The sequence below is a fragment of the Budorcas taxicolor genome, chromosome 8, assembly GCF_023091745.1.
Source record: "Budorcas taxicolor isolate Tak-1 chromosome 8, Takin1.1, whole genome shotgun sequence".
Lineage (NCBI taxonomy): Eukaryota > Metazoa > Chordata > Mammalia > Artiodactyla > Bovidae > Budorcas > Budorcas taxicolor.
In genome coordinates, this window is record NC_068917.1 from 85,268,524 (window position 1) to 85,287,428 (window position 18,905).

At 37.7% G+C, this 18,905-nt stretch overlaps 1 protein-coding gene across 1 annotated transcript in view; it reads left to right on the forward strand.

Annotated features, from left to right (window-relative positions):
- Window positions 1–18,905, forward strand: part of ERCC6L2 (ERCC excision repair 6 like 2) — a 149,600-nt gene that overhangs the window by 48,605 nt on the left and 82,090 nt on the right. The window contains exons 7-11 of the mRNA XM_052645131.1: window positions 1,590–1,730; window positions 2,295–2,408; window positions 3,208–3,327; window positions 7,729–7,800; window positions 10,086–10,231. Coding sequence (XP_052501091.1) covers window positions 1,590–1,730; window positions 2,295–2,408; window positions 3,208–3,327; window positions 7,729–7,800; window positions 10,086–10,231 — 593 coding nt within the window. The remainder of the gene's footprint in view (window positions 1–1,589; window positions 1,731–2,294; window positions 2,409–3,207; window positions 3,328–7,728; window positions 7,801–10,085; window positions 10,232–18,905) is intronic.

Below are 18,905 nucleotides of genomic sequence, written 5' to 3' on the forward strand. Positions count from 1 at the left end.
AGACATTTCCGCCTTCACAACTCCCTCCCCTATGGCACAGGTCCTGGTCCTGAAATCCTTTGTCTCCTTTTTTATCCTTATCTTCTGCCCTGTCTCATTCTGTGGAGACTGACTTGCCTTTTTGGAAATCCCCAGGGTCTTCTGCCAGCATCCAGAATGTATTCTGTAGGAGTTGTTCCACCCGCAGATGAATTTTTGATTTGTTTGTGGAGGGGAAGGTAATCTCCCTATCTTATTCTTCCATCATCTTAAAAGTCCCCGCCTCTGAGAATAAATGTTAAATGTTCTCACCATACACACAAAAAGTAGTTATGTGACATGATGAATGTGTTAACTAGCCATATCACTGTGCTTATAATTTTACAATAAAATCACATATCAAATCATAATGTTGTACACTGTAAACTTATATGTTAATTATATCTTAATAAACTTGGGGTAAAATAATAACTCAGAATTTCCCCCTGTATCTTAATCATTGACCCTATCTTCAATATTCTCTTTTTATTCTTATGTCTGCAATTTGTCTTCTTTTTGCAGTAATGTTCTGTTGTAATGATACACACATATAAATATTTTTAAATAAATGGCTTTCCCTCTTATTCACATTCCTCAAAGTCCTACTATGTATATATTTAGTTTTATGACCCTGGTTACATACAGCTGCATCTCGAAGAACTTTGCCAGTTTCCAGACTACCAGAAATATAAGCAAAATGTATCCCCTATTACTTACTGGCATTATTTTCTGTGTTTTCTTCTTTTCTTGAATTTGGGTACAAGGTGGCAATTTTACAAGTTTTGCCTTCATGTGTATTTGTTTAATTCTTATATTTACTAATTTGGGGAATTTATAGCAAAAATTTTACTTTATCCTATCTTCAGTAATAGGAAGTTTTAAATTTTTTTTCCAAATTTTCAAGTAATTCACAAAGTATTATCTGTGTCATTGTTCTAAAAATCTTTCCTTTTCTAGTTTTTTATTTGACCTAAACTTTAATCACTTATTTGCATGATGAGCTAATAATGTGGAACGCTGAAAAGACCCACAATAATATGTTGAGAAATTTATTAGGAAATCACATGCTTGGCTTTTTCACATTTTGAGTTTTTAAAATTAAAGAACAAACTGTGAGATTTATTTGGAAAGTATAATTTGTGTAGTTTAGGAAAGGTGATAGCATAGAATTAGGAGAGATTTTCTTGTATTTTTCTATTATACAGTGATGTGTGTGCATATGTGCTAAGTTGCTTCAGTAGTGTGTAACTCTTTGTGAACCTACGGACCATAGCCCCCCAGGCTCCTTGGTCTATGGGATCCGCCAGGCAAAAATACTGGAGTAGGTTGCCATGCCCTTCAGGGGATCTTCCCAACTCAGGGAGCGAATCCATGTCTCCTGCGTCGGCAGGCAGGCTCTTCACCACTAGCGCCACCTGGGAAGCCCATATAATGATTACATGGGCTAGTCATGTAAGAAAAATTACAGTTTATGAGCAGTTTTCACTCTTACAGTCTGTGAAACCTGATGTGCATTGTAATTATCATTGCTGTAAAAATACTAATAGCTACCTTCTATTTTATCTTGACAGATGGTATATTGTTCTCTGACAGATTTTCAAAAAGCTGTCTATCAAACAGTATTAGAAACTGAAGATGTGTCTTTGATACTTCAATCTTCTGAGCCTTGTACCTGCAGCAGTGGCCAGAAAAGGAGAAATTGTTGTTATAAGGTAAGTATTTCAGTATGGTATGTTTCCCTGGTAGCTCAGATGATAAAGAATCCCGAAGATCCCCTGGAGGAGGGCATGGCAATGCCTCTAGTATTCTTGCCTGGAGAATCCCCATGGACAGAGGAGCCTGATGGGCTACAATCCACGGGGTTGCAGAGTCCGACACAACTGAATGAGTAAGCACATTACATGATATCTTTACTGTCTTGTTTTTGATTACACAGTACTCAGTTCTAGTATCAGATAAGTAGCACATAATATAACTTTTCCTCATGGTTTTTTATCTGTAGAAGCTGTGTCACCGTGTATACTTCCTGGAATGAGGACTTTCTCTGCTCTTTTATTAAAAACACCATTGTGTCATGGTTTACCAAAAGTACAATTCCATATTAGTGATTCATGGATATTTTGTGTATCATTTGACCATTATTTTCTCATAATGTATTATGCTGATAGTAACCAGATAATAAATATTATTGTAAGTGATATATTTTTGGTGTAATTAGTTATATCACCATGTTAGTCCGTTGCTTATTTTTATTTTCTGTACTTTTATGGTTACAGACCAATTCACAGGGTGAAACAGTGAAAACCTTGTATTTCAGTTACCTTGCAGTCCTTCAGAAGGTAGCTAACCATGTGGCATTACTGCAGACTGCTAGCACCTCTAAACAACAGGTTTGGGTTGGCTTTTTAAATTTCTTTGTGATCCTATTTAGTGTATTTGGTATAAAATTTCTTAGCCAAATATCCTTAAGTTATCTTTGTATGAAATTTAAGAGGTAACTGACTTGCTTGTTTTTTAATTTAGATGTCAGAGAAGTTTATGTATTTAAATTTTTAATCAAAGTGAGAAAAGTTAACCTTAAATCTTTTTTATGCCTCTGATACGTTCATATTATTTTCATTTTCCTAATAACTTTTGATATATTACCAACTAAACATATTTGATGAGTCCATCCTAATTCCACTAATAATGTATCTAATTATGTTTAATCTGTTGTATTAAATGAGGCTTTATAATAATCTGTATATTAAATATTTAGTAAAAATCAGTAATTTCAAAATTTAGACACACATGGAATCATTGACTTTGGTCATGTCAGCTGTGTCTAAAGCACAATGTAAATAAAAAGATCTTTTTAAAAGCTTTTTGTATAATGTTTTCATATTTTGCTTTTGTGTGATAGGCTTGAGGCTGTTAAAATGTAATTTTAAAAGACTACTCTTTGAGAAGTATCCAAATCCTTATTTTGAAAATCTTAAAAAAGTAACAGTAAAATTAGTAACCATATCACTATCTCAGAACTCATCAAAACCTTACATGTTTAACGTATCACTTTAAGGTATTTTAAATTAAAGAAGGTAAAACTTTCAACCTAATACATTCCTTCTAAATATATTTTTTATAAATATTTTCAAATTATACAGGATTAAAAGTACTGAGATTTTTTTTCTTTTTCCTTTTCCCCTTAAGGAAACACTTATCAAAAGGATATGTGATCAGGTATTTTCCAGATTCCCAGATTTTGTGCAAAAAAGCAAAGATGCAGCCTTTGAAACACTTTCTGACCCAAAATACAGTGGAAAAATGAAGGTAAGTTGTTACTCTTTCAGTTTGCATACATGCAAGGATGATGTATTTAAAAGTTTAAATATTTATGCAAGGAGATCCAGCCAGTCCATCCTAAAGGAGATCAGTCCTGGGTGTTCATTGGAAGGACTGATGTTGAAGCTGAAACTCCAATACTTTGGCCACCTGATGGGAAGAGCTGACTCATTTGAAAAGACCCTGATGCTGGGAAAGATTGAGGGCAGGAGGAGAAGGGGACAACAGAGGATGAAATGGTTGGATGGCATCACCTACTCGATGGCCGTGGGTTTGGGTGGACTCTGGGAATTGGTGATGGACAGGGAGGCCTGGCGTGCTGTGGTTCATGGGATCACAAAGAGCTGGACACGACTGAGTGACTGAACTGAACTGAACTGAAATAAAATAGGTTGTCTTTATTATATAGTTCAGAAAAACCTTATGCTTAGTACAGAAAATTTCTTTTCTTTCCTTTGTGGTTTTCTTTTCCACAGTGTTTGGAGCTGTCATTGCCAGATATATAAGTGCCTGTTTTAAAAATAACAGTATTACTACTATTACACAGGCTTTGGATTATTTGCTTCCTCTCTAAACATACTGCATATGGGGGCAAATTATTGGCATTTTGGCATCAAAATCAAATCTGGAATTCAGGACTTACTGTAATAGAGAAACAGAGGGGATTAAATGAGAAGAGGTATATATCTGACTGATTGTTGTAGAAAATAAATATCAGAGTTTTTAGAAACTAGGTGTAATTAAACACATTTTATTACATATACTTAAAGAAAATTTGTATACTTACTAGAAGCAATTTGTTATTGTTCAGTCTCTAAGTTATGTCCTACTCTTTGCAACAGCATGGACCTGCAGCAATCCATGGTCCTCTGCCATCCACTATCTCCTGGAGTTGGCTCGAATTCATGTCCATTGAGTTGGTGATGCTCTCCAACTATCTCATTCTCTGTCACCTTCTCATTTTGCCTTCAGTCTTTGCCAGCATCAGGGTCTTTTCCAATGAATCAGCTCTTCGCACCAGATGGCCAAAGCTTCAGCTTCAGCATCATTCCTTCCAATGAATATTCATGATCGATTTCCTTTAGGATTGACTGATTGGATCTCCTTGCAGTCCAAGGGACTCTCAAAAGTCTTCTTTCTCTAGCACTACAATTCAAAAACATCAGTTCTTCAGCACTCAGCCTCTTTATGGTCCGGCTCTCACAACTGTACATGACTACTGGAAAAACCATAGCTTTGTAGGCACAGTGATGTCTCTGCTTTCTAGCATGTTATCTAGGTTTGTCATAGCTTTACTTTCAAGGAGCAAGTGCCTTCTCGTTTCATGGCTGCAGTCACTGAAGTGATTTTGCAGCCCAAGAAAAGAAAATCTGTCACTACTTCCACGTTTTACCTTTCATTTTGCCATGAAGTGATGGGACTGGATGCCATGATCTTGTGTATGTGTGTGTGAATTGTTCACTCCTACTCTTCACAACCCCATGGGGTGTAGTCTGCCAGTATCTTTTGTCCATGGGATTCTCCAGGCATAGGACTGTAGACTACCACGCTCCTCCGTCCATGGGATTTTCCAGGCAAGAATACTGGAGTGGGTTGCCATTGGGATCTTCCCGACCCAGGGATCGAACTCGGGTCTCCCACATTGCAGGCAGACGCTGTACCCTCTGAGCCAACCAGGGAAGCCTCAACTAAGCCATGATCTTAGTTTTTAAATGAGAAATACCAAGGGAACATTTCATGCAAAGATGGGCTCGATAAAGGACAGAAATGGTCTGGACCTAACAGAAGCAGAAAATATTAAGAAGAGGTGGCAAGAAAACACGGGAGAACTGTACAAAAAAGATCTTCACGACCCAGATAATCATGATGATGTGATCACTGATATAGAACCAGACATCTTGGAATGTGAAGTCAAGTGGGCCTTAGAAAGCATCACTACGAACAAAGCTAGTGGAGGTGATGGAATTCCAGTTGAGCTGTTTCAAATCCTGAAAGATGATGCTGTGAAAGTGCTGCACTCAATATGCCAGCAAATTTGGAAAACTCAGCAGTGGCCACAGGACTGGAAAAGGTCAGTTTTCATTCCAATTCCAAAGAAAGGCAATGCCAAAGAATGCTCAAACTACCACACAATTGCACTCATCTCACATGCTAGTAGAATAATGCTCCAAATTCTCCAAGCCAGACTTCAGCAATACGTGAACCGTGAACTCCCTGATGTTCAAGCTGGTTTTAGAAAAGGCAGAGGAACCAGAGATCAAATTGCCAACATCCACTGACTGGATCATGGAAAAAGCAAGAGTTCCAGAAAAACATCTATTTCTGCTTTACTGACTATGCCAAAGCCTTTGACTGTGCAGATCACAACAAACTGTGGAAAATTCTGAAAGAGATAGGAATACCAGACCACCTAACCTGCCTCTTGAGAAATCTGTATGCAGGTCAGGAAGCAACAGTTAGAACTGAACAAGGAACAACAGACTGGTTCCAGATAGGAAAAGGAGTACGTCAAGGCTGTATATTGTCACCCTGCTTATTTAACTTCTATGCAGAGTACATCATGAGAAACGCTGGACTGGAAGAAACACAAGCTGGAATCAAGATTGCCGGGAGAAATATCAATAACCTCAGATATGCAGATGACACCACCCTTATGGCAGAAAGTGAAGAGGAGCTAAAAAGCCTCTTGATGAAAGTGAAAGAGGAGAGTGAAAAAGTTGGCTTAAAGCTCAACATTCAGAAAACGAAGATCATGGCATCCGGTCCCATCACTTCATGGGAAATAGATGGGGAAACAGTAGAAACAGTGTCAGACTTTATTTTTTTGGGCTCCAAAATCACTGCAGATGGTGACTGCAGCCATGAAATTAAAAGACGCTTACTCCTTGGAAGAAAAGTTACGACCAACCTAGATAGTATATTCAAAAGCAGAGACATTACTTTGCCGACTAAGGTCCATCTAGACAAGGCTATGGTTTTTCCTGTGGTCATGTATGGATGTGAGAGTTGGACTGTGAAGAAGGCTGAGCACTGAAGGATTGATGCTTTTGAACTGTGGTGTTGGAGAAGACTCTTGAGAGTCCCTTGGACTGCAAGGAGATCCAACCAGTCCATTCTAAAGGAGATCAACCCTGGGATTTCTTTGGAAGGAATGATGCTAAAGCTGAAGCTCCAGTACTTTGGCCACCTCATGCGAAGAGTTGACTCACTGGAAAAGACTCTGATGTTGGGAGGGATTGGGGACGGGAGGGGAAGGGGACGACCAAGGATGAGATGGCTGGATGGCATCACAGACTCGATAGACGTGAGTCTGAGTGAACTCCGGGAATTGGTGATAGACAGGGAGGCCTGGCGTGCTGTGATTCATGGGGTCGCAAAGAGTCGGACACAACTGAGCGACTGAACTGAACTGAACTGAACTGAGTTTCAAGCCAGCTTTTTCACTCTCCTCTTCACCCTCATCAAGAGGCTCTTTGGTTCCTCTTCACTTTATACCATTAGAATGGTACAATATGTATATCTGACATACATATATATATATATATATATATATATACACACACACACATATATCTGACACTTTAACAGCATCATCTTTTAGGATTATAAATAACTCAGCTGTAGTTCTGTTACCTCCACTAGTTTTGTTTGTAGTAATTAGTAATGCTTCCTAAGGCTCACTTGACTAAACACTCCAGCACGTCTGGCTCTAGTTAAGTGCACCATTGCGGTTTTCTGGGTCATGAAGACCTTTTTTCATATAGTCCTTCTGTGTACACCTTTTCTTAATCTCTTCTGCTTCTGTTAGGTCCATACCATTTCTGTCCTTCATTGTGCCCATCCTTGCATGAAATATTCCATCAATATCTCTAGTTTTCTTCATATCTCTAGTTTTCTTGATATTAGATAGATATCTAGGCCCAAGTCCTAAAAGAAATACTGTTCTGTAATTTAGTTTCTGAACATACTGTAAGTATAAAAAAAGTGTTTTTGGAAATTAAATTAATCAATTTAAATGCATCTCATAATCTAAAATGCTTTCTTTTTATTAATCCAGATGAGATGAACTAAGTCCTTGAGCAATTTAATTTACCTCATTTTTAACAATATGATGATGAATTTTAGTTCAGTTCAGTTCAATTCAGTCGCTCAGTTGTGTCCGACTCTTTGCGACCCCATCAATCGCAGCACACCAGGCCTCCCTGTCCATCACCATCACATGTAATATCTAATACTTTCAACTTGGAAAAGATGAAGGGAATTATCAAAGATTACTGAGATTATATTGTATAAAATAATTTTTAAAAAAATTCTTAAGTGTTGTTTATGTATATAAAGTATACTTTTTATTGAAACTGGTTCACTGATGTTCTTGTGGTTCTCTTCCAGGTTCTTCAGCAGCTTTTAAATCACTGCAGGAAAAACAAAGATAAAGTTCTTCTTTTCTCCTTTTCCACCAAGGTGAGTTTTGTGTGAAGCATATTTTCGATTGATTCAGGTCTAGTTCCTGAGGCCTAAAAGTCTGTAAAGGGGTCTCTGTATCTTAAAGAGATTTAAAAAAAACATCTAGCCACATTTACTGCTTATGTATCTTCTGTGAGTTCAGTTCAGTTCAGTTTAGTCGCTCAGTCATGTCCAACTCTTTCTGACCCCATGGACTGCAACACGCCAGGCTTCCCTGTCCATCACCAACTCCTGGAGATTACTCAAGCTCCTGTCCATTGAGTTGGTGATGCCATCCAACCATCTCATCCTCTGTCATCCCCTTCTCCTCCCACCTTCAATCATTCCCAGCATCAGAGTCTTCAAATGAGTAGGTTCTTTGCATCAGGTGGCCAGAGTATTGGAGTTTCAGCTTCAGAATCAGTCCTTCCAGTGAATACTCAGGACTGATTTCCTTTAGGATGGACTGGTTGGATCTCCTTGCTGTCCAAGAAGCTCTCAAGAATCTTCTCCAACATCACAGTTCAAAAGCATCAATTCTTTGGCGTTAAGGTTTCTTTATAGTCCAACTCTAACATCCATACATGACTACTGGAAAAACCATAGCCTTGACTAGATAGACCTTTATTGGCAAAGTAATGTCTCTGCTTTTAAATATGCTGTCTAGGTTGGTTATAACTTATCTTGCAAGGAGCAGGCATCCTTTAATTTCATGACCGCCGTCGGTCACCATCTGCAGTGATTTTGGAGTCCAAAAAATAAGTCTGTCACTGTTTCCCCGTCTATTTGCCATGAAGTGATGAGACCAGAAGCGTTGATCTTTGTTTTCTGAATGTTGAGCTTTAAGCCAACTTTTTCACTCTCCTCTTTCACTTTCATCAAGAGGCTTTTTAGCTCCTCTTCACTTTCTGCCATAAGGGTGGTATCATCTGCATATCTGAGGTTATTGATATTTCTCCCGGCAATCTTGATTCCAGCTTGTGTTTCTTCCAGTCCAGCGTTTCTCATGATGTACTCTGCATAGAAGTTAAATAAGCAGGGTGACAATATACAGCCTTGACGTACTCCTTTTCCTATTTGGAACCAGTCTGTTGTTCCATGTCTATTTCTAACTGTTGCTTCTTGACCTGCATACAGATATCTCAGGAGGCAGGTTAGGTGGTCTGGTGTTTCCATCTCTTTAAGAATTTTCCACAGTTTGTTGTGATCCACACAGCAAAGGCTTTGGCATAGTCAGTAAAGCAGAAGTAGATGTTTTTCTGGAACTCTTCTTGCTTTTTCAATGAAACAGCAGATGTTGGCAATTTGATCTCTGGTTCCTCTGCCTTTTCTAAATCCATCTTGAACATCTGGAAGTTCACAGTTCATATATTGGTGAAGCCTGGCTTGGAGACTTTTGTGCATTACTTTGCCAACATGTGAAATGAGTAGTTGTGCGGTAGTTTGAGCGTTCTTTTGCATTGCCTTTCTTTGGAATTGGAATGAAAACTGACCTTTTCCAGTCCTGTGGCCACTGCTGAGTTTTCCAAATTTGTTGGCATATTTAGTGCAGCACTTTCACAGCATCATCTTAGAGGATTTGAAATAGCTCAACTGGAATTCCATCACCTCCACTAGCTTTGTTTGTAGTGATGCTTCTGAAGACCCACTTGACTTCACATTCCAGGTTGTCTGGCTCTAGGTGAGTGATCATACCATCGTGATTATCTGGGTCATGAAGATCTTTTGTTCTTCTGTATATTCTTACCACCTTTTCCAGATATCTTCTGCTTCTTAATAATTTCTGTGGGAAATGGTAATGAGGTACACAACTTTTAAAACAGATACTTAAATCTCCATTGCCTTCTCCGATATCAGAATTACTTACTATCAGATAGCAAACATAAAGATAGATTTCTAATTCTCTACTTAGATGTTTTTGTTAATAATTAAAATGTTCTTTAAGATATTTAAGAATGTGGACTATAGCAAAAATAATTAATATAATTAGATACATGAGTTGGCCAATACTTTTCTTTTTATTCCTTTTTTTTTTTAGTTTAGAAAGCTAAAGATTGATTTTTTCCGTTGAAATATTGATTTTTCTTTTTTTAACACAAAGGTTGCCAAATGTTAAAGTCAGTTTCAGTATAATAGTAGGAAGATGTATGAGTCAGAAAATAGAAAATATTTGTTGCTCTTGTAATTATAAGAAGGAAATTGTGAACAGTGATATTAATACTTAATAAAGCTCATCTGTATAATGGTATGAAACTTATTAAACCATGAGTTTATTTTTGCATGTCTCTGTATCTTTCCTCTAGTTGCTTGATGTGCTGCAGCAATACTGTATGGCATCTGGACTTGATTACCGACGACTTGATGGAAGTACAAAATCAGAGGAAAGAATCAAGATTGTGAAAGAATTCAACAGCACTCAAGATGTAAACATTTGCCTTGTCTCTACAATGTAAGAAAATAAAATTTTATAACTTGATTTCTATCTAATTGCTCTTAAGATTTAAGATAATCCTTAACCTATTACTGGATTTTCAGTGATTATGCTTCTATTGCTGTGTTTCATTTAGCTTTAAGGAGAAGCAACAAAAATGCTAATTTTGACTGGGATAAGATTGTTGAGTTTTATCTAAACTTTTCTGTCAGTTCCATTATTTTCATCCTCTTTATACGTCTGGCTTTATTTTGTAAAATATCCAAAAAGTGGATGCTTCTTCATCAAAATATTCTGTGGTTTTTTGACTCGTGTATTGTGGTTAGAACAGTCAGACTTAATTGAATAATCAAGTTATTAATTGAATAGTTGAGAGTCACATGGTGGCAGTGATTTTCAAACTGTGGTCAAGGAACCCTTGAGAACCCATAAGGAAGGCTTAATGGACCAGGAGTTTCCCTCCTCTGTCTCTACTTGGTCTCAAGGAAAGCAGCTGAACATTTATAGGTTTTATAAAGCTAAATCAGTTCTAACACCTGTTTATGAATCTCAGTGAACTTTTTAAGACATACACATACTTTAGAGAAAAATTTAAGTTGATATAAACACCTGAGAAGATTAATCTCTTTTGGCAGGGGTAAGAAATCTATAAGTTTTTAACATCTAATATAACAAGTATTTTATAGATATACTCCCACTGTCTTTCAAAAAGAATTTCAAAGGAGATTTATTTATTTATTTATTCAAGATTGTAGTATCGTTGACTTACAATGTCATGTACGTTTCAGGTGTAAAGCAGAAAGATTCAGTAACCTATATTATTTTTCAGGTTCTTTTCCCTTTTATGTTACTACAAAATACTGAGTATAGTTCTCTATGCTATACAGTAGGTTCTTGTTGGTTATCTGTCTTATATATAGTAGTGTATATATGTTAATCCCATCCTCCTAACATATCCCTCCCCTCCCTTGATCTGTGAGTCGTCTTCTGTTTTAAATATAAGTTCATTTGTACCTTTTTTTTTGATTCCACATATAAGTGATATCATATATTAATCTTTATCTGGCTTACTTTACTTAGTTAGATAACCTCAAAGTCCATTCATGTTGCTGTATTGTGCATATATATGTATTTATCCGTTCATCTGTGGATGGACATTTAAGTTACTTCCATGTCTTGGCTCTTATAGATAGTCCTGCAGTGAACACTGGGATGGATAATAGTTTTCTCTAGATACATGCCCAGGAGTGGAATTGTAGGATCATAATAGTTTTCTCTAGATATATGCCCAGGAGTGGAATTGTAGGATCATATGGTAGTTTTTCATAGTGGTTATACCAGTTTACATTCCCACCAACAGTGTAGGAGGGTTCCCTTTTCTCTCTCCAGCATTTATTATTTGTAGACTTTTTGATGAGGGCCATTCTGAATGGAGTAAAGCAATACCTCATTGTAGTTTTGATTTGCATTTATCTAATAATTAGTGATTTTATACATTTTTTTATGTGCCTGTTGGCCATCTGTATGTCTTCTTTGAAGAAATGTCTGTTTAGGTCTTCTGCCCATTTTTTTGATTGGATTGTTTGTTGTTCTTAATATTGAGCTTTATGAGCTGTTTGTATATTTTTGAAATTAATCTCAAGGGACTTTAAAAAAAACATGTAAAATACAAGAAAGGAAAAGTAAGTAAGTAAAAAAATTGCTTTGGAAATTCCCTGGAGGTCCTGTGATTAGGACTTAGTGCTTTCACTGCCCTGGGATATGTTCAGTCCCTGGTAAAGGAATTAAGATCGCACAAGTTATACAGCATGGCCAAAAAACAGAAAAATTACAGTGAGAAATCAAATATATATGGTGAGTGAGCTGCCTAACTGCTGAGGACTAAAATTATTCTTGAATTCTTGCAGCTAAGGCCTGAGAAGCTCTAGATTTCCATTTACCTGTGAATGAATTCAAGAAGAATTTCACACATGATTCCTTAAATACTCAGTATTAAATGACAGAACACTGTCTTCAGCTAAGTTTTATCAAACACACGTAAGCATTCTTAATTTTTAAATAATGTTTTAAAGGTATAAATACCTTCAACAATAGTTCAAATAGTTCACAATTTATCATGACAACCAATTATCTTTCATTCCTGTTCTGCTCACCTGTAGTCTAATTTGATAACCTCTGCCATAAAGTTCCTAATTATCACTTCAGCTATATTGCAAATTGCTATTTAATCTGTCTATTGAATTTTTTATTTTAAAATCTATTTTTTGTGTTTAGAAGTCCTGTCAGCTGATTTTTCAGCAAAACTTCATAGGACAGGACGGAGTAACACATTATATTTAAAGTACTGAAACAAAAAGAAAAAACCAAAATAACTTATTGCCAAGAATACTTTACCAGCAAGGCTATCATTCAGAATTGAAGGAGAGAATAAGTTTGCCACACAAGCAGAAGCTAAAAGTTCATCATCACAAAATGGATCCTATAACAAATGTGAAAGGATCTTCTTCAAGTGAAAGGAAAAGGCCATAACCAGAAATAACAAAATATATGAAAGAAAAAAATCTCACTAATAAAGACAAATATATAGTAAAGGCAGCAGTTCAAACCCTTAAAAAGGAGTAGAATGAAGATTAAAAGACAGAAATTGCAGAACTGTCTTCAGTATTTAAAATGAAAAAGAATCTGAAAACCAACATAACTGAATCACTTTGTTACACATCAGAAACTAACACAACATTCTAAATCAAATGTGTTTCGATTTTTTTTAAAAAGGAAAAGTTGTAAAAATAACTACAACTACATTAAAGAGTTAGATGATACAAAAGATAGAAAGATGTGAAATATGGTATTCAAAACATAAAACATGGGATGTGGAGTAAAAATGTAGCGCTTAAAAGCATTTGAACTTAAGCAGCTGTCATTTTAAAACAGATTTATATAATGTGTATATATATAAATATATAAAATTGTGTATATAAATATATATGTAAGAATACATATATGTATGTGTATATATATTGAACTGGATCATAAATAAGGCAGAATGCCAAAGAATTGATGCCTTTGAATTATGGTATAGGAGAAGACTCTTGAAAGTCTCGTTGACAGCAAAGAGATCAAACCAGTTGATCTTAAGGGAAATCAACCCTGAATACTCATTGGAAGGACTGATGCTGAAGCTGAAGCTCCAGTATTTTGGTCGTCTTGTGCAAACAGCTGACTCAGATTGGAAAAGTCCCTGATGCTGGGAAAGACTGAGGGCAAAAGGAGAAGAGGGCATCTGAGGATGAGATGGCTGGATAGCATCACCAATGCAATGGATACGAACTTAGGCAAATTTCGAGAGATGGTGTGGGACAGAGAGATGGTGTGCTGCAGTCCATGGAGTCTCAAAGATTCAGACAAGACTGGGTGACTGAATAACAACAACAACGTGTGTGTGTGTATCAGTTCAGTTCAGTTCAGTCGCTCAGTCGTGTCCGACTCTTTGCGACCCCATGAATCGCAGCACGCCAGGCCTCCCTGTCCATCACCGTCTCCTGGAGTTCACTCAGACTCACGTCCATCGCGTCCGTGATGCCATCCAGCCATCTCATCCTTGGTCATCCCCTTCTCCTCCTGCCACCAATCCCTCCCAGCATCAGAGTCCTCTCCAATGAGTCAACTCTTTGCATGAGGTGTCCAAAGTATTGGAGCTTCAGCTTCAGCATCATTCCTTCCAAAGAAATCCCAGGGTTGATCTCCTTCAGAATGGACTGGTTGGATCTCCTTGCAGTCCAAGGGACTCTCAAGAGTCTTCTCCAACACCACAGTTCAAAAGCATCAATTCTTCGGCGCTCAGCCTTCTTCACAGTCCAACTCTCACAACCATACATGACCACAGGAAAAACCATAGCTTTGACTAGATGGACCTTAGTCGGCAAAGTAATGTCTCTGCTTTTGAATATACTATCTAGGTTGGTCATAACTTTTCTTCCAAGGAGTAAGCGTCTTTTAATTTCATGGCTGCAGTCACCATCTGCAGTGATTTTGGAGCCCCCCAAAATAGAGTCTGACACTGTTTCTACTGTTTCTCCATCTATTTCCAATGAAGTGATGGGACCAGATGCCATGATCTTTGTTTTCTGAATGTTGAGCTTTAAGCCAACTTTTTCACTCTCCTCTTTCACTTTCATCAAGAGGCTTTTTAGCTCCTCTTCACTTTCTGCCGTAAGGGTGGTGTAATCTGCATATCTGAGGTTATTGATATTTCTCCCGGCAATCTTGATTCCAGCTTGTGTTTCTTCCAGTCCAGCGTTTCTCATGATGTACTCTGCATAGAAGTTAAATAAGCAGGGTGACAATATACAGCCGGAACATTTTATGCAAAGATGGGCTTTAAAGGACAGAAATGGTCTGGACCTAACAGAAGCAGAAAGTATTCAGAAGAGGTGGCAAGAATACACGGGAGAACTGTACAAAAAAGATCTTCACGACCCAGATAATCATGATGATGTGATCACTAATCTAGAGCCAGACATCCTGGAATGTGAAGTCAAGTGGGCCTTAGAAAGCATCACTACGAACAAAGCTAGCGGAGGTGATGGAATTCCAGTTGAGCTAGTTTCAAATCCTGAAAGATGATGCTGTGAAAGTGCTGCACTCAATATGCCAGCAAGTTTGGAAAACTCAGCAGTGGCCACAGGACTGGAAAAGGTCAGTTTTCATTCCAGTCCCAAAGAAAGGCAATGCCAGAGAATGCTCAAACTACCACACATTTGCACTCATCTCACATGCTAGTAAAGTAATGCTCCAATTTCTCCAAGCCAGACTTCAGCAATATGTGAACCGTGAACTCCCTGATGTTCAAGCTGGTTTTAGAAAAGGCAGAGGAACCAGAGATCAAATTGCCAACATCCGCTGTTTCATGGAAAAAGCAAGAGTTCCAGAAAAGCATCTATTTCTGCTTTATTGACTATGCCAAAGCCTCTGACTGTGTGGATCACAATAAACTGTGGAAAATTCTGAAAGAGATAGGAATACCAGACCACCTAACCTGCCTCTTGAGAAATCTGTATGCAGGTCATGAAGCAACAGTTAGAACTGGACATGCAACAACAGACTGGTTCCATATTTATGTATTTTATATTTACATATGTATATATACACACACATGTCAATATATATGAACTTCATGGTAATATTAAACCAAAAATTTGCGATACAGAAAAATTAAAGGGAAAGGAACCCAAACATAACACTAAAGAAAGTTATCATACCACAAGGGAAGAGACTAAAGGAAGAGCATAGAAGTATTACAAAAGCAAGCAGAAAGCAGTTGACAAAATGTTAACTGTCAGTAAGTATACACCTATAGTAGTATTAAACAATATTCAAACCGTCTGAGAGTTGCACTCATCTCCTATGCTATGCTAGTAAGGTCCTATTTTAACTCTTTCATGCTAGGCTTCAGCAGTACGTGAGCCACGAACTTTCAGATCTTCATGCCGGGTTTAGAAAAGGCAGAAGAGCCAGATATCAAGTTGCCAACGTTCGCTGGATCATAGAGAAGGCAAGGGAATTTCAGAAAAATATCTACCTATGTTTCATTGACTGCGCTAAAGCCTTTGACTATGTGGATCATAATAAACTGTGAAAAGTTCTTAAAGAGGTGGGAGTACCGGACCATCTTACCTCTCCTGAGAAACCTGTATGTGGGTCAGCAAGGAACACTTAGAACCCTGTATGGAACAACTGATTGGTTCAGGATTGAGAAAGGAATACCACAGGGCTGTCTGCTGTCACCCTGTTTATTTAAACTATAAACTGAGCACACCATGAGAAATGCCAGACTGGATGAGTTAAGCTAGAATCAAGATAGGCAGGAGAGACATCAACAACCTCAGATATGCAGATGATATCACACTAATGGCAGAAAGTGAAGAGGAACTAAAGAACCTCTTGAGGAGAGTGAAGGTGGAGAGTGAAAAAGCTGGCTTAAAACTAAATATTAAAAAAGCTAAGATCATGGCATCTGGCTCCATTACTTCATGGCAAATAGAAGGGGAAAAGGTGGAAGCAGTGACAGATTTCCTCTTCTTGGGCTCTAAAGTCACTGCAGATGGTGACGCAGCCATGAAATCAGAAAACGATTGCTTCTTTTCAGGAAAGCTATGACAAACCTAGACAGTGTGTTGAAAAGCAGAGATATTACTCAGCCGACAAATATCCCTATAGTCAAGTCTATGGTCTTCCCAGTCGTCTCACATACAGTTGTAAGAACTGGACCATAAAGAAGGCAGAATGCCAAAGAATTGATGTCTTTGAACTGTGGTGCTGGAGAAGATTCCTGAGAGTCCCTTGGACAACAAAGAGATCCAACCAGTCAATCTTAAAGGAAATCAACCCCGAAGACTCATTGGAAGGGCTGAAGCTGAAGTTGATGCTGCAGTATTTTGGTCACCTGATGCGAATAGCTCGCTCATTGGAAAAGTCTCTGGTGCTGGGAAAGATTGAGGGCAGAAGGAGAAGAGGGTGTCAGAGGATAAGATGGCTGGATGGCATCAACAGTGCAATGGACAGAAACTTGGGCAAACTTCAGGAGATAGTGAGGGACAGGGAAGCCTGGCATGCTGCAATCCATGGGTTCACAAAGAGCCAGACACAGCTGGGCAACTGAACAACAGCAGCATACACCTATCAAAATCAGAGATAAAAGAGAAGTTACAACCAATATCACAGAAATACAAACACTCATAAGAAACCGCTGTAGACAATTATGTACCAATGGATTGGACAACCTGGAAAAAAATGTATAAATTCCTAGAAACATACAGTCTTCAAAGACTGAATCAGGAAGAAATAAAATATCCGAACTGACTGATTGCTGTAATGAAATTGAATCAGTAGTCAAACAACTCTTAACAAACAAAAGTCCAGAATCAGATGGCTTCACAGAGGAATTCTACCAAGTATTTAAAGAACCAGTTGGGATTTTCCTGGATGTCCAGTGGTTAAGACTTCATGCTTCCACTGCAGGGGGCCCAGGTTTACTCTCTGGTTGGGGAACTAAGATCCCATAAGTCAAGTGGCTTGGCCAAATAAAGAACAGATAATACCTAGTCTTGTCCAACTACTCCAAAAATATTGAAGCAAAAGAAACACGTTCAAACTCATTTTACAAGGCCAGCATTAACCCTGATACCAAAACCAGACAAAGATATCACACAAAAAAGAAAATTACAAGGCAGTGATACCTGATGACATCTAAAAATCTTCAACAAATATTAGCAAATGGAATTCAATAACAGTTGAAAGGATTAAACACCATGATGAAGTAAGATTTATCCCAGGGCTGCAAGTAGGAGTCAATACCCACAAATCAATCATGTGATGGATCACATTAACACATTGAAGAAGAAAAATCGTATGATCATCTCAATAGATACAGAAAAGATTTTGATAAAATTCAATGTCTGTTTATCATAAAAACCTTCAATAAAGTGGTTATAGAGGGAACATAACATAATAAAGGCCATATATGAAAAACCAACAGCTAGTAATATACACAGTGGTAAAAAGCTTTAAACTTTTCCTCTAGGATCAGGAACAAAACAAGGACACCCACTCTTTTTATTTTTTTTTAAGGACACCCACTTTTACCAGTTTTATTCAACATGGTACAGTGATTCCTGGCCACAGTAATCAGGTAAGAAAGATAAATAAAAGGCATCCAAATAGGAAACAGAAGAAGCAAAACTGTCGCTATTTGCAGATATCATGATTCTATATATAGAAAACGCTGAAGACAATACCAGAAAACTATAAGAACTAATAAATGAATTCAGTAAAGTTGTAGGATGCTTCCCTGGTGGCTCAGAGGTAAAGAATTTGCCTGCCAAGCAGGAGATGCAGGTTCGATCCCTGGATTGAGAAAATCCCCTGAAGGAGGAAATGGCAACCCACTCCAGTATTGTTGCCTGGAAAATCCCATGGACAGAGGAGCCTGGTGAGCTTACAGTCCATGGAGTTGCAAAGAGTTGGACATGACTTAGAAACTAAACAACAAAGTTGCAGGAGACAGTATTATCATACAGAAATCTGTTGCATTTCTATACACAAATAATGTGCTATCAGAGAAATTACAGTTGTTCTTTTACAACTACATCAGAAATAATAAAATAGGAATAACTTAACCAAGGAGGTAAATGACATGTTCACTGAAAACTATGACATGTTCACTGAAAACTACAACACAAATATGAAAGAAATTGAACACAAATAAATGGAAAGGTACACCATGGTAATGGATTGAAAGAATTAACATTGTTAAAATGTCCATATAGGCCAAAGTAATCTTCATATTCAATACAATCACTGTCAAAATACCCATTGCATTTTTCACAGAACAGATAGTCCTAAAATTTGTGTGGAACCACAGAAGACCCCAGACAGCCAAAGAGAGCTTGAGAAGGTACAAGGCTAGAGTTGTCTTGCTTCATGATTTCAAAATAAAATTTGTGTGGTATACAAAGCCATAATAATCAAAACAATATGGTACTGGTATGAAACCAGACGCATAGATCAGTGGAATAGAATAGAGCACATTTATATGGTCAACTACATCATGAGAAACGCTGGACTGGAAGAAACACAAGCTGGAATTAAGATTGCCGGGAGAAATATCAATAACCTCAGATATGTATATGACACC